Source organism: Artibeus jamaicensis, unplaced genomic scaffold, assembly GCF_021234435.1.
Source record: "Artibeus jamaicensis isolate MK-2021 breed Jamaican fruit bat unplaced genomic scaffold, CSHL_Jam_final contig_793, whole genome shotgun sequence".
NCBI lineage: Eukaryota > Metazoa > Chordata > Mammalia > Chiroptera > Phyllostomidae > Artibeus > Artibeus jamaicensis.
The window spans coordinates 6,138,169-6,152,879 of record NW_026521975.1 but is presented as its reverse complement, the minus strand read 5'-3'; the positions used below and the strand labels follow the sequence as shown (position 1 = coordinate 6,152,879).

The 14,711-nt window shown below is 36.3% G+C and overlaps 1 protein-coding gene across 6 annotated transcripts in view; it reads left to right on the top strand.

The window, feature by feature from the left end:
• The window catches only part of CDK8 (cyclin dependent kinase 8), a 141,114-nt gene that overhangs the window by 78,981 nt on the left and 47,422 nt on the right, over window positions 1-14,711 (top strand). For all 6 annotated transcript variants that reach the window (XM_037137134.2, XM_037137135.2, XM_037137132.2 and 3 more), the window contains one exon: window positions 8,504-8,644. In XM_037137134.2, coding sequence (XP_036993029.1) covers window positions 8,504-8,644 — 141 coding nt within the window. The remainder of the gene's footprint in view (window positions 1-8,503; window positions 8,645-14,711) is intronic.

The following is a 14,711-nucleotide window of genomic DNA, read 5'->3' as shown; positions in this document are numbered from 1 at the left end:
TAGTTACCCCATCTATAAAATGTAATACTTTCTTGCCCTTTTTAATAGGATTTACTGAAGAGTAATTTTGTATCTAAAATGCTTTATAAACTAAGTATACTATACAAATGTAGGAACTTATTAATAATTTTCTGAATATTACTCACAATTGATATTCAGTATTCTAATGTATTTCCTTTTTATCAGCAGAAATTCAATATTATACTACTTGAATTGGACATATTCTTATATAGGAAGAATTCTTGGCAGAGAACCTACTACAAAATTAGATTGGCATAAAAGTAGAGTCTCTTGTGGCTTTGAGTTATTTTGTGTTTGCGTAACCTATAAAGAAAATATTTTTAGGTATGCAGACTCAAATATTTGAAGAGTCTTGAAGTCAAGTAATTACAGTTTATCAGTTTAGCTAATATAGTGAAAAAATGATGCTATGTTGATAAAAATCATTCTAAACTAAGAATTTAACTATATTTTGTCTAAGTAGCTAAAAGTAAAAACAACTGCCTGAGTATTTTGCATTTACTAAGAAGATTGTTTTAAAATTGTTATTTATGAAAGTCTTGAGTAACTCAAAATTAACTCCTTTGTTAATATAACAGTTACATTTTTTAAAAAAAATCTATAATGCCATATTTGGAATAAGACTTTCTGATATATCCATACAATGAAAATCTATAACAGAATAGCTGAAATAATTTTGAAGCGCTTGCAAAACTTATATCTTGATCAACATGTCTAAAAAACATGTTAACACAGATTACAATGTAAAAAACAAATAAACAGGACCCAATACTATATTAATTCCTTAACAACTACTTCACTACTGTGAACTGTATTTTTTCTGACATTTAAAAGTAGTAAGATCTTGCCCTGGCCTGTGTGGCTCAGTTGGTTGGAGCGTGGTCCTATAACCAAAAGGAGCATTTCGATTCCCAGTCAGGACATGTGCCTGGGTTGTGGGTTTGATTCTTGGTCTGGACACATATGATCCCCAGTTTGATTCTGGTATGATTCCAATACAGGTGCATGCGATCCTTGGTACGATTCTGATATGGGTGCCTGCTCTTACCAGGCACATTCAGGAGACAACCAATCAAATGTTTCTCTCTCTCTCACTGGTATTTCTTTTTCTTCCTTCCTCTCTCTCTAAAAAGCATGAAAAAATGACCTTGTGTGAGGATTAAAAAAAGTAATAAGGTTGTTAAACACTGCACTGTGTTTTGCATACTGGTCTGTAATTGTTAATTTATTATGCCTCTGCATTTATTGACACAGAAAAGAAAATACAGGATGTAGCAAAACTACGTTTACAGTGGTTTGTATGGAAAATAGTACAATAATTTCAAAAATAATAATATAAGAATAAACTCTGTTTTTCACGTACTCACAGCTGTAAACCTGCATTCGCCCCATCCTGTATATACACCAGTGTGTAAGGGGTTATAATATCCTGACTCAGTTTCAAATCTTCAAACTACTTTCTCTTTCATCCAGCTGTAGCTTGTAATTGTAAATACCAAAATTTAAACTAAAACCAGCACACATTCCAGTAAAATTGTTTACAGTAAATTTACCTTCAAGAAATAGGATAATAGTTTCAAACTATTGCTAATTTTCTGAGTTAGCCTTATTTGCGTAATTGTAACTTTAGCAGATTTTAGAAATTGAAGCTTAGCCAGGTTTCGTGTGCTTTCAGATTTGTAAGAAATACTTTACTCTATTTGTAGATTTCAGTTTTTCATGACTGTGATGTGATTCAAATTGTTTTTTAAGTATTTTTATTGATTATGCTATTACAGTTTTTCCAATTTTTCCCCGTTTATCCCCACTCCACCCTGACCCCCCAACCCTCCAACATTCCCCCTGCCGTAGTTCATGTCCATGGGTTGTACATATAAATTCTTTGAGTCCTCTGTATCCTATACCATTTTTTACCTCTCCCCATCTATTTTATGCCTACTAATTCTGCTTCTTCTCTCCTGTATCTTTCCCCCCTATTCCTCCCTTTTCCCTCCCTTTATCTGATGTCCATTTCTCAGATTCCGTTCCTGTTCTGGTTGTTTGCTTAGTTTTTGTTTTCATTGTTTTTCTTTTCTTCTAGGTCATTTGTTGATAGTTGTGAGTTTGTTGTCATTTTACTGTTTATATTTTTTATCTTCTTTTTCTTAGATAAGTCCCTTTAATATTTCATAGCATAATGGCTTCGTAATGATGAGCTACCTTAAGTTGACCTTATCTGGGAAATACTTTATTTGCCCTTCCATTTTAAATGAAAGCTTTGTTGGATAGAGTCATCTTGGATGTAGGTCCTTGCCTTTCATGACTTCAAATACTTCTTTCCAGCCCCTTCTTACCTGCAAGGTTTCTTTTGGGAAGTCAGTTGATAGTTTGATGGGAACTCCTTTGTAGGTAACTGTCTCCTTTTTTCTGGCTTCTTTTAGAATTGATTCTCTCCTTATCTTTAATTTCCTTACCTTTAACTTAATTATGATGTGCCTTGCTGTGTTCCTCTTGAGTCCAACTTCTTTGGGCTCTCTGGGCTTCCTGTACTTCCCGAAAGTCTATTTCCTTTGCCCGATTGGGGAAGTTTTCCTTCATTATTTGTTCAGATAAGTTTTCAATTTCTCACTGTTGTTTCTCACCTTCTGGCACCCCTGTAATTTGGATATTGGAACATTTCAAGTTTTCCCAGAGGTTTCTAAGCCTTTCTTCATTTTTTTGAATTTTTGTTTTCTTCCTTTTCTTCTGGATGGATGTTTATTTCTTTCTTTTTTTTCCAAATTGTTGCTTTGAGTCCTGGTTTCCTTCCTGTCACTGTTGGTTTCCTAAACATTCTGCTTTATTTCACTTTGGTTATCCCTCATTTGTTTTTTCCTTTTTCAACCAGGCTCAATCAGATCTGTGAGCATTTTGATTATGAGGGCTTTAAATTCTCCATCAGATAGGTTGGCAATCTCCTAATCGCTTAGCTCTGAGAGTTTGCTCTGTTCTTTCTGATTATGGGGCCATATTTTTTTTTGTCTTGGTGTAGCTGCTAGGTTGTAAGGGGGCAGGGCCTTAGGTATTCACCTGGGCAGGGCAACCCTCCTTGCAGCACTGCAGTGCTGCCTGTGGGGGAGGGGCCAGCGAGGGAACAACGTGGCCCACCTGCTCCTCTCTAGCGCACTTTTCAACGAACTCTTGTGTCACTGGGAGGAACTCTCACCATGGCAACCCCCACTGTAGTCCATGGTCAGCTCTGAGTCTCAGTTTTCCCCTTAAGTCAGCCCCTCCCACACAGCCCGTGGGCTTCAGCAGCCAGCTCCGCCTCCAGGATCCAACACCTCACTGGGTTTTGCTGAGTTGGCCCTCTGGTCTACTGCCTTACAGGTACGACTGTTCTGGTTGATTTTTTTTCTTTAATTCCTTGGTTGTCGAAGTTCCATGCAGTTTGATTTTTTGGCAGTTTTGGTTATTTGTTGATTTTAGATTGGTTGTTATTCTCCTTTTGGTTTTGTGAGGAAGTGAAGGGTTACTACCTATGCCTCCATCTGGGCCAGAACTCCAAATTGTTTTTATGTTATTCGGAAAGAATTATTTCAAACAAAATGCACACATGAAATTTTCTGTTTTATGAAACTATGGTTCAAGGTTTATGGTGGTTGTAAATATTTTTTCTTTCATTGTTAGCTTTTCATTTTTTAAAAGAAATCAAATCAGACTTCCAGGAAAGATAGAGGCATAGGTAGATATACTTTGCCTCCTCACACAAACAAAAGGAGTACAACAACAATTTTAAAAGCAAAAATAACCAGAACTGCCAGAAAATCAAATTGTGTGGAAGTCTGACAACCAAGGAGTTAAAGAAGAAACATTCATCCATACTGGTAGGAGGGGTGGAGATGACTTGAGGCAAGGCAGCAACTTGAGGACTGCATCAGGCAAGGCAGCTGGCTGGTGGAGTGGACACTGCCACATTTGTGTGTTGATAAATCAGGAGGAAAAACAGGAGTGACACAGACCACGCAATTCAGGGTTCCAGTGTGGAGAAATAAATCCTCAAAACCTCTGACTGAAAAAAATCTGTGGGGCTTGAGGCAGCAAGAGAAACTCCCAGCCTCAGGGGAGAGTTCATTGGAGAGACCCACAGGATCCTAGAACATACACAAAACCATTCACCAGGGAATCAGCAGTAGAGAGGCCCAATTTGCTTGTGGGAAGCAGAGGAAGTGACTGAAAGCTTACCAAGAGCTGAGCAAGTGGCATTGTTCCCACTTGGACCCCTCCCCCACATACAGCATCACAACACACTGAAGTGGGTTGCCCCGCCCTGGCCAATACCTAAGGCTCCATGCCTTACTACATAACAGGCACACTGAGACCAAAAAATATGGCCCAAAGTTACAGAAAAAATACAGCTAAGCTATGAAGAGATAGCCAGCCTATCAGGTGCAGAGTTCAAAACACTGGTAATCAGAGTACTCACATAAATGGTTGAGTATGGTCACAAAATAGAGGAAAAAGTGAAGGATGTGAAAAATGACATAAAGGAAAATGTACAAGGAACCAGCAGTGAAGGGAAGGAAACCAGGACTCAAATCAATGGTTTGGAGCAGAAGGAAGAAATCAACATTAAACCAGTACAGAGTGAAGAAACAAGAATTGGAAAAAACAAGGAGAGGCTCAGGAACCTGTGGGACAGGTGCTCTAACATCTGAATCATAGGGGTGCCAGGAGGAGAAGAGGAAGAGCAAAAATTTGAAACTTATTTGAAAATATAATGAAGGAGAACTTCCCTAATCTGGCAAAGGAAATATACTTCCAGGAAGTCCAGGATGCTCACAGAGTTCCAAAAAAGTTGGACCCAAGAAAGCACACACCAAGGCACATCATAATTATATTACCCAAGAGGAAAGATAAGGAAGGAATCTTAAAAGCAGCAAGAGAAAAAGAGACAGTTACCTACAAAGGAGCTCCCATAAGACTGTCAGCTGATTTCTCAAAAGAAACCTTACAGGCAAGAAGGGGCTGGAAAGAAGTATTCCAAGTCATGAAAGTCAAGAACCTACATCCAAGATTACTCTATCCAGCAAAGCTTTCATTTAGAATGGAAGGGCAGATAAAGTGCTTCCCATATTTAACTTCTCAAATTAAAGTAGTTCATCATCACCAAGCCATTATGATATGAAACATTAATGGGACTTAGCTAAGAAAAAGAGGGTAAAAAATATTAACAGTAAAATGACAACATACTCAAGAACTATCAACAACTGAACCTGAAAAATAAACAAAAACAAACTAAGCAACTAACTAGAACAGGAACAGATTCACAGAATTAGAGATCACATAGAGGGTTATCACTGGGGAGAGGGGAGGGAAAGAATGCAGGAAAAGATACAGAGAATCAAAAGCATAAATGATAGGTACAAATAGAGGGGGGGAGATTAAGAATAGTATGGGAAATGGTGAAGCCAAAGAACTTACATGTACGGCCCATGGACATGAACTAACGTAGTTGAATGATGGTGAGAAAGGGGGTGCAGGGCAGAGTGGAATAAAGAGGAAAAAAATGGGGCAACTCTAATAGCATAATCAATAAAATATATATATATTTTAAAATCAAGTCAATTGAGGATTCTTTCGATAAAAATTTACTAAATCAGATGCCAACATTGAATTGAACACTCAACCCACATGACCTAACATGAAATCAAATAATATAATCCCAATTTATGAGGAGATTTCCAGGCTGGTTTATAAACACGATTTGTAGTAAAACATAGTTGAGCATAGAAGATAATAGAATTCAACATGATGTACTGGAATGCTAGTCCATAATATTTCATTTTACATGGAGGTATAATAATTATACTTTTGAAATTTTACTGCTTTTATAATGTTGCCAGGTGTGTATAGGCAGTCAGCGCTGGTTTTGTCATCTTTGTATTACTCAGTTAAGCCAAATAAGTACTTTTAATGTCCGTTTTATTGAAAATCCAATGATAATTGGGTTTGTGAAAACCTACTGCTTTGTTTTATTTTCTTAATATAATTGGAATATTGAAATGAATGAGCTAGAGTAGAAGGCAACAGAGGGTAACCAAAAAACAGTTGTAGTAAAAATAGTCACTTAAAAAATTACTTAGGTGTTGGTGAAATTTCATGACATGCATACCTCATATTTGTTACATAGGCCTGTAGTAAAAATAAAATATAAGAAATGTCCCTACTGTAATTTTTTATAGTTATAAATTATTGGTAAAAAAGTAACTTGTAACTTCCTCAAAAAATTAAAAATGGAATTATCTTATGACCCAGCAATTCCACAGCTGAGAATATACCCTCAGAAACCCGAAATACCAATTCAAAAGAACCTATGCTCCCTGATGTTCATAGCTGTGCTGTTTACAATAGCTAAGTATTGGAAACAGCCCAATGTGCCCATCCATAGATGAATGGATAAAAAAAACTGATTCATTTACACAGTGGAATACTATGCAGCAGAAAGGAAGAAGGAATTCCTACCCTTTGTGGCAGCATGTATGGAACTGGAGACTATTAGGCTAAGTGAAATAAGCTAGTCAGTGAAAGACAAATACCATATGTCATCATTTATAAAAGTAATCTAATGAACAAAATAAACTAATGAGCAAAACAGAACCAGAGACATGGAAGTGGAATAGACTGACAGCTACCAAGAGGAGCGGGGCGTGGTGGAGAGAAGGGGAAGGGTCTGGTCGAGTAATATACGCGAATGACCCATGGACATGAACAACGGTATTGGGATGGACTGTGGGGTGGGCTGGAGGAGAGCAAAGGGGGAAAATTTGGGACAACTGTTAGAGGATAAACAAGAATAAAAAAGAAAAGAAATAGCTTCTCTCTCCTTGGTTTTATCATTTCTATAGTGTGAAAATCCATTATTATTCAATAAATATTTATAAATTAAAAAGTAACCTGTAATACCCTAATGAAAGTGTTAACTGAAGAAGTATATATGACAATTGATTATCTCACCTCCTTTTCATATGTGTTCCTTTCATTTTTACAGTATTTTAAAAGATGATGTATTTTAATTTATTTTTATTAAGCTCTGAGAGCTACTCAGACCAGATCACATCATTTCTTTGGGAATTATTATTTTGTTAGGCTGTTCTTAAATACTTTGGAAAAAAAGTAACTGAGAAGAAAATTAAAAGAATGTAATATTGCTCATAAAATATAGATTAATCATTAGACTACATATGCACTGACTGGTATACTTTACCTTCCCACCAGGTAGTCTTTGCAGTATATTTTTTCTTTGGAAAGTAAAATGCTTTCAGTCATTAATCATTAGTTATTCTTTATCCATGTTCTGCTTTCTATGTCATAAGAAAATAGTAAAAATTTTAATGTATAATATTAAATATCTCACTTCTGTTTTATGTTAATTTCAAGAGCATGCTTAATTTTCATTCACAAATAAAATACTGGTCAAGAGTTTGCTCTTGTGCATATTCAATGCCAAACATATGCCCAGTGGTGCACAAAACACAGGTGACTGCACCTGTCCTCCAGATTTTCTTGCAGTTTGAGAGTGCTTTAATTAAAATGAAGAGAACCCATCAAGAGAGTTTGAAACATTGGATCTTATCTCTGTCAAGGAACACTTATTTATAAAGTGAGTTTTTTGTTTATAAAGTGGTATCGTGTTTTCCTGGATGTCCACTAACACTATACTTCAAAAGTTTTGATGGATGGTACAGGTTTTTTTTAAAAATATGAATCTCTCATATTTCTAAATATTTCCAGTAAGAATGAGTCATTTACATGTTATTTCTTTGTGCTTCCCTAGATTTTATTGAAATATTTTTCCATTTGCTTTCTTTATAACCCGTATATCACAAGTAGGCACCACATCTATGCTATGTCCGCCAGCCAGCAGTATCTCTTGAAATTAGTTCTATGTTTTTCTTTTCATTTAATCACTACAGAAAAACAATGATTGTTTTGGAAAATTTTCTACCAGATAAACAGGGGTTAAGTATGCTAAAGATAAATTTTTAATTATAGTTTAAAAACAAAATCACTATATTCCCTCCTTATCCATGGTAATCATTCATTTTTTGAGGCACTATCACATGCTTAAGAAATGAAATTTTAACTCTAGTTATTAGGAAGTTTATAAGTGATCTGTTATTTGGCAGAATGTGAAATTGTATTTTCAATATGTTTGGGCATCCCTAAGTGTTTCTTTTTTTGTTAGGAAAATATTATACAGAGTCTGGCACAAATAACTCCCTTTTTATATTATATAAAAATATTTCATTTTCACAAGCATGTAATGCTGTAACATGACAATATCACACACAAGCACACCATATGATATTTAAGTAAAATGTTCAAATTGCTGTCAGTCTCATGCGGGACATTCACGTACCCTTCCAACCACACTCAAGATTGTTACTTCTGCCAGGCCCTGTGTACATCAAATTACCTCTTTTGTTTTTTAAGCGTCTTGTAATATTTTTCTTTTTTTCAGCATATAATCAAGTTTCACAGAGCTTCTAAAGCAAACAAGAAGCCAGTTCAGTTACCTCGAGGAATGGTGAAGTCGTTATTGTATCAGATCCTAGATGGGATTCACTACCTGCATGCTAACTGGGTGTTGCACAGGGATTTGGTAAGTCGATACGTAGTTAGGTGTAAGCTATGAAGATGCATTTTATTCGGATTATTTTCTAGTCGTGTCTAGATATGGAAGCTACATAGGCTTGTAAACCTTACAGAGGGAGTAGGAGTGCTACAGTTTCAAAACATAAGCTTGTCTTATGCTTTTATATAAAGTGTCCTGCTTCTCTGATGCACACTGTCTATTGTCTACTGAAGTGAAGAGGTCAGAGAGGGCACATTTGTTTTCCTAAGATTTCGTTTTTCCTTTAAGTAAAGTATTGGCTTGCTTTATGTTAATTATTAGATGCCAGGGACACCCTAGGAATTGACATATTTATGAACAACCTGAAAATAAAACTTTTGAAGGAGATGTTAATTTACTATATTAGTAGCAGTCTTATCACCATTAAGCCTTTATTAATCAAAACTGAACACATCATTGAGAAGCCTTGCCATGTTAAATTGCATTAAATTTTAACAACTTCAGAAATTGGCTTTTTAATTTTTATCTTGCATGGCAGAATAGACTATGCCTTCTTTTTACCTATCTAATATGAAATTGTTCATTAAATTGTGCATTGTTCATTAAATCTTAATACATTTAAATTATTTAAACCTCAGATTCCCCTTCCTTATTACATAATTACATTGTTGTGCTTTTGATAGGTAGTAACTATAGTAAGGTTTATAGCAGTGCCTTCATTTCAAAGTTAAAAACACAGTGCTGGGAATTGTTTGGTCTTTACTCACGTTTATAGGAAAAAACCCCGTAGACTTTGAGGTGAAGCTGATCTGCCCCTCATGCAGATATTCTTTCCAAGCTGCTTTGTGTGTAATGCATTCAGTCTCTGGCCTTCAGATCAAGTGCTGCAGTATCATATTCCATCTGTCTTCAGTAAATCTCCCCGAAATACATTTAATGGGAGTTATTTCATCTCCACTTCTCATACCTAGAAAGCATTTAGACTAAGACGGATAGCACATCAGAAATTTGGTTGAAAGAACTTTTTTTCTTATGCAAATTTTGTGTTTATTAGAATTAGAGTATTTTATTTACAAATAGTGGATTTACAGAACAGAAATGAGAAAATTTTTAGGCTTCCATAGCTTACAGTTTCAGCTTTTAGGCACTGGAGGGAACATAGGGAAAGACTATTACTACTTCTGAGCTGCCGACCCTTTTTATGGTCTCTAAAAGAATAAAATCTGGGCTAAAGGGCTTTTATTTTCCCTGTACAGTTAATTATGTTAAGATAATGTTACATTTTATTGTAAATTATTTTTTCATCAAAATACATGTTTACTAGATAAGTAAGATGAATACAAACTGATTTTTAAACCAGTAGTTAAGTTTTTATGTGAATGTATAATATATTTGAACCACTTACAGTAAGTAGTATTAACTATAGTAGTAAAAATAACTATGAAGTCTAATTTCTTTTACCTCTCTTTTGGGAAAGCTTTCTGTTGATATGGCTTAAACAAGTTCTCTTTGACATAGGGATGGTGTAAAACAGGTCATTTCAGTCACCTCTGTTGTTAGCGCCACACTAAGAGTCGGGAGTCCTGGGAGCAGTACACCTAGGGTACTAGCAATGAAGGCCCTACCTGTGGATGATTTTAAGATAATAATGAAACAGACTAACAGTAGTTTTTATTGTCACCATATGCCAGCAGTTCTGAACAATATCAGTGATAAAATATTTCTATTTAGCTGAGGCAAACCTCTCCCACTGCTCTACGCTTCTTGATATGTCACTGCTATCTGTTGAGTAGTTTCTGTGTCCAAAATATTTTCCAGACTGCAGTATATTGTTTGTGTACTGCTACCTCCTTTCATTTTCCTATTTGAAGTGAGATTTCTCGTACTGTCTGTGTGATTTCTTAGTGCTGTTCCTAGACATCTAACCCTTCTATGCCTCCCAGACACACAAGGCCCACTGAAACATTGTGTCATTTAAGCGATAACCTCTGCCCCTAATTGGCATCTTACTGGTTCAGGTGCCCAACTTATGAATTATTCTTCAGTTTCTAAAGGAAACATTCATTTTCATGTCTTTATAAAAACATGCCAACCTTCCTGCCAACTGAAAATTAGATTTCGGTGTTTAGATATTGTACAATTTTTCAGCTACAGCTACATGAGGTATTAATATATGTATTAATGAAGCATTAATGCTGAAGGATACTCTTCAGAAGATGTAAAACATGACTTTTTATACCCCCTCAAATATTTATTATTTGCAGATGAAATATTTACCCTATAAGAACAAATATAACTAATAGTTATATTTTTGCTCCTTTTTAGACTGTTTTAGATGAAATGTAGCAATACTGACCTTAACATATCTTCCTAGATTTCTAGTGTTATGAATTTAACCAGTTGTTGAGTCGCTGACTTGCCGCAAGAAACTTCATATTAATTTGGATCATTGACAGACTCCCTGAAAACACCATTTCAGTAATACCCCAAAATGTTAATGATGACTTTGTTTAATAAAATGGACTTTATTATTGTATAGAAATACTGGTTTGAAATGATAGTTACGAAGTTTTTTTGTTTGATATGCAAATTTTAACTTTAACAATTTATAACTGTATTTAGTAAGTGAAGGTTTTATCACTATTGAGCATGACACAGTAACAGATCAGTGATCGGGCTCTGACATCCTCAATGGGAAGTAGAGATTTTTAAATTCCGGAACCCTTTTTGGACTGAAGGTCGTAATAAGTGTACATGTGTGGATGTTTTAAGGAAAATGAGTTGGAGAGGAAACAAAATTATCTCACAGAAATTTGTAAGATAATTTAAGAATCCAAACTGAACTTTCTTTTAGAACATTAAAGTATCTATCTATGTATAAGTTAGATGGGCCAATTGGCTGGAGATCCAAGGGAAGAGTTGCAGTCGACTTCAAGGGCAGTCTGCTGGCAGAATTCCTTCTTTTTTGGGTAGGTCAGTCTTTTTCTATTAAGCTCTCCAAGCAATGGATGAGGCCTACCCACGTTATGGAGAGTACTCTGCTTTACTCAAAGTCCAATTTTAATGTTAATCTTATCCAAAACTCTGTTACAGAAACATCCACAAAAACACTTAAGCAAATATCTGGACGCCTTGACACAAGGAGTCGATACATAAAATTACCTTCCTATGTAAATGAGTAAACAGAGGCACCAGTGAAAGTCATATGGGACAAGTTATTAGAGGGGTTTTTTCCCTGCAAGTTACCTGCTTATATAAAATAGGAGTGTTGGGTTAAGGACTATGAAGAATTTTTACCTGGTATTATAAAGAGGAACTAAGTGAAATCATAATGAAAACTTGAAATAAAGATATGTTTAAGTGACTCAAAATAAGGAAAGGTTTGAAGTCTATTAGGCTGATTGGATTGAGTTTGGTGGTTTTCTGAGTCCAGTGAAATAAAAAGACATGAAGCATCCAAATCATATTTGATACCTTTTGTGTAAGAAACCAAGGTTTTTTTGACAGTAGTGTCTGAACCCATCTAAAACTGTAGTCTTCCTGTATTGAATTAAAAGCACATTGGCGATATTCAAGGTGACACTGGCGTAGGTAGCAGCTACACTCACGTCCTGCCAGGAACAAACTGGAATTACAGCTAAGTTATAGAACAATCATTCTGAATAACCAACTGAAGACTAGTGAGGAGAAGTCTTATAACTAAGAATTTACAGAAAAGCCGTATCGAGATAGCTCAAAACAGGTTGCTTGGGGCCAGTCATAAGCAGCTTCTGCCCACACCACAGTGCCTTACAAGAGACCCAGAACCACACATGGCCCGCTTCAGACAACATCCAGTAAACTTCACAAGCAGCATGTCTGATGAGAGATCGTGGCAGGCACCAAACCCTGCTTGAGGTGGATTCTGCTTCGTGTGGTCAGTGCCTGCACAGCAGCTCCCACACCGTGGTCAGGATTCAGCCTGTCAGTCAGTCCCAGGCATGACCCAGACAATAGCAACTGAGGCTCAACTATAACAGTAGGGCCCATATAACCCACACAAAGGACATTCCTAGGGCACCAGCTCAGTCGAACAAGATTGCACAACTGGACTCCACAGGGCATCTACAACATAAGGCCACCCAAAGAGGACTGGGAGTCACAGAAGATGTGTCTAATACTAGAAGCATACGCAACGGGGCAGGCAGAATGGGAAGGCAAAGAAACAGGCCCCACATGGCAGAATAAGAAATCTTCAGAAAAAGAGCTAAATGAAATGGAGGCAAGCAATTCATAAGATACAGAGTTCAAAGTAATGGTTATAAGGATGCTCGACACTATGAAAAAGGACACAGATACCGTAAGAAAAGGACTAGTCAGAAATGAGGAATACAACATCTGAAATGAAGAATGCACTGTAAGGAATAAACAATTGGTTGGATGCAGCAAAGGACTGAATCAGCAATTTGGAATACAAGGTAGAAAAAAACACCCAATCAGAAGAAAAAAAATTAAAACAAGGATAGTTTTAAGGGATCTTTGGGAGAACATAAAGTATAACAATATCCACATCAGAGGGGGCACCTGGAGGGGAAGAGAGAAAGAGAGAGCAAGGGATTGAGATTCTGTTGAAGAAATAAGGACAGAAAACTCCCCTAACCTGGTGAAGAAAAGAGATACACAAGTTCAGGAAGTGCAGAGAGGCCCAAACAAGGTGAACCCAAAGAGGCCCACACCAAGACACATCATAATTAAAACAGCAAAGGTTAAAGACAGAATCTTAAAAGCCACAAGCCAGTTACCCACAAGAGCACTCCTATAAGACTGTCAGCTGATATCTTAACAGAAACATTTCAGGCCAGAAGGGATTGGCATGAAGTACTTAAAGTAATGAAAAGTAAGGACCTATAACCAAGACTTCCCAGCAAGGCTAGCATTTAAAATTGAAGGAGAAATAAAGAGCTTCCCAAACACAAAAAGCTAAAGGACTTTGTCAGGTTTGTTTGTTTGTTTTTGCCACCTAACCAGCATTACAAGAAATGTTTAAGGACCAGCCTGAATAATAAGGAGAAGAAACAGAGGTACATAGTTAAAGGAATAAAATGGCCATAAATTTATACCTATCAGTAATCACTCTAAATGTAAATGTCTTAAATACTCTAATCAGAAGACTTAGGGTACCTGAATGGATAAGGAAATAATCCCACAGATATGCTGTCTGCTAGAGACCAACTTCAGAATGAAAGATACACATGGACTAAAAGGAAAGGGATAGAAAATGGAAAGGGATGAAAATTTCCATCATGCAAATGGATATAAAAGCTAGGGTGTCAGTAAGTACATCTAACAAAACAGACTGTAAAACAAAGGCTATGGTAAGAGGCAAAGAAGGACACTACTTAATGATAAAGGTAGCAATCCAACAAGAGGATATGACACTTGTGAACACTTACATACTCATCATAGGAGTGCATACATATTTAAAGCAAATCTTAGTGGACATAAAGGGAGAGATTAACATTAATACTGTCAAAGCTGGGGGTTTTAACACCCCATTGACATCAATGGATAGATCTTCCAGACAGAAAATTTATAAGGAAACAGCAACCTTAAATGACACACTAGATCAGATGGATTTAATAGATATCTTTAGAATATATTTCAACTCAAACTAGCAGAATATCCATTCTCTTCAAGTGCACATAAAACATTTGCTGGGATAGACCACATATTAGGACACAAAACAAGTCTCAATAAATTTAAGAAGATTGAAATCATTTCAGGCAACTTCTCTTACCATAATGGTATGAAATTTGAAATCAATCACAAGAAAGAAAGAAAAAACCTGAAAAACAAAAATACATGGAGGCTGAATGACATATTACTAAACAGTGGGATCAAGGAAGAGATCAAAAGATACCTTGAGCCCTGGCCAGTGTGGACTAGTTGGTTGGAGTGTTGTCGGATAAAGTGAAAGGTCACAGATTTGATTCTTGGTCAGGGAACATATGTAGATTATGGGTTCAGTCTCTGGTTGGGGTATGTAGGAGAGGCAGCTTATCTATTTTTCTCTCTCCCGTCAATGTTTCTTTCCTCTCCCTCCCTTAACCTCTCC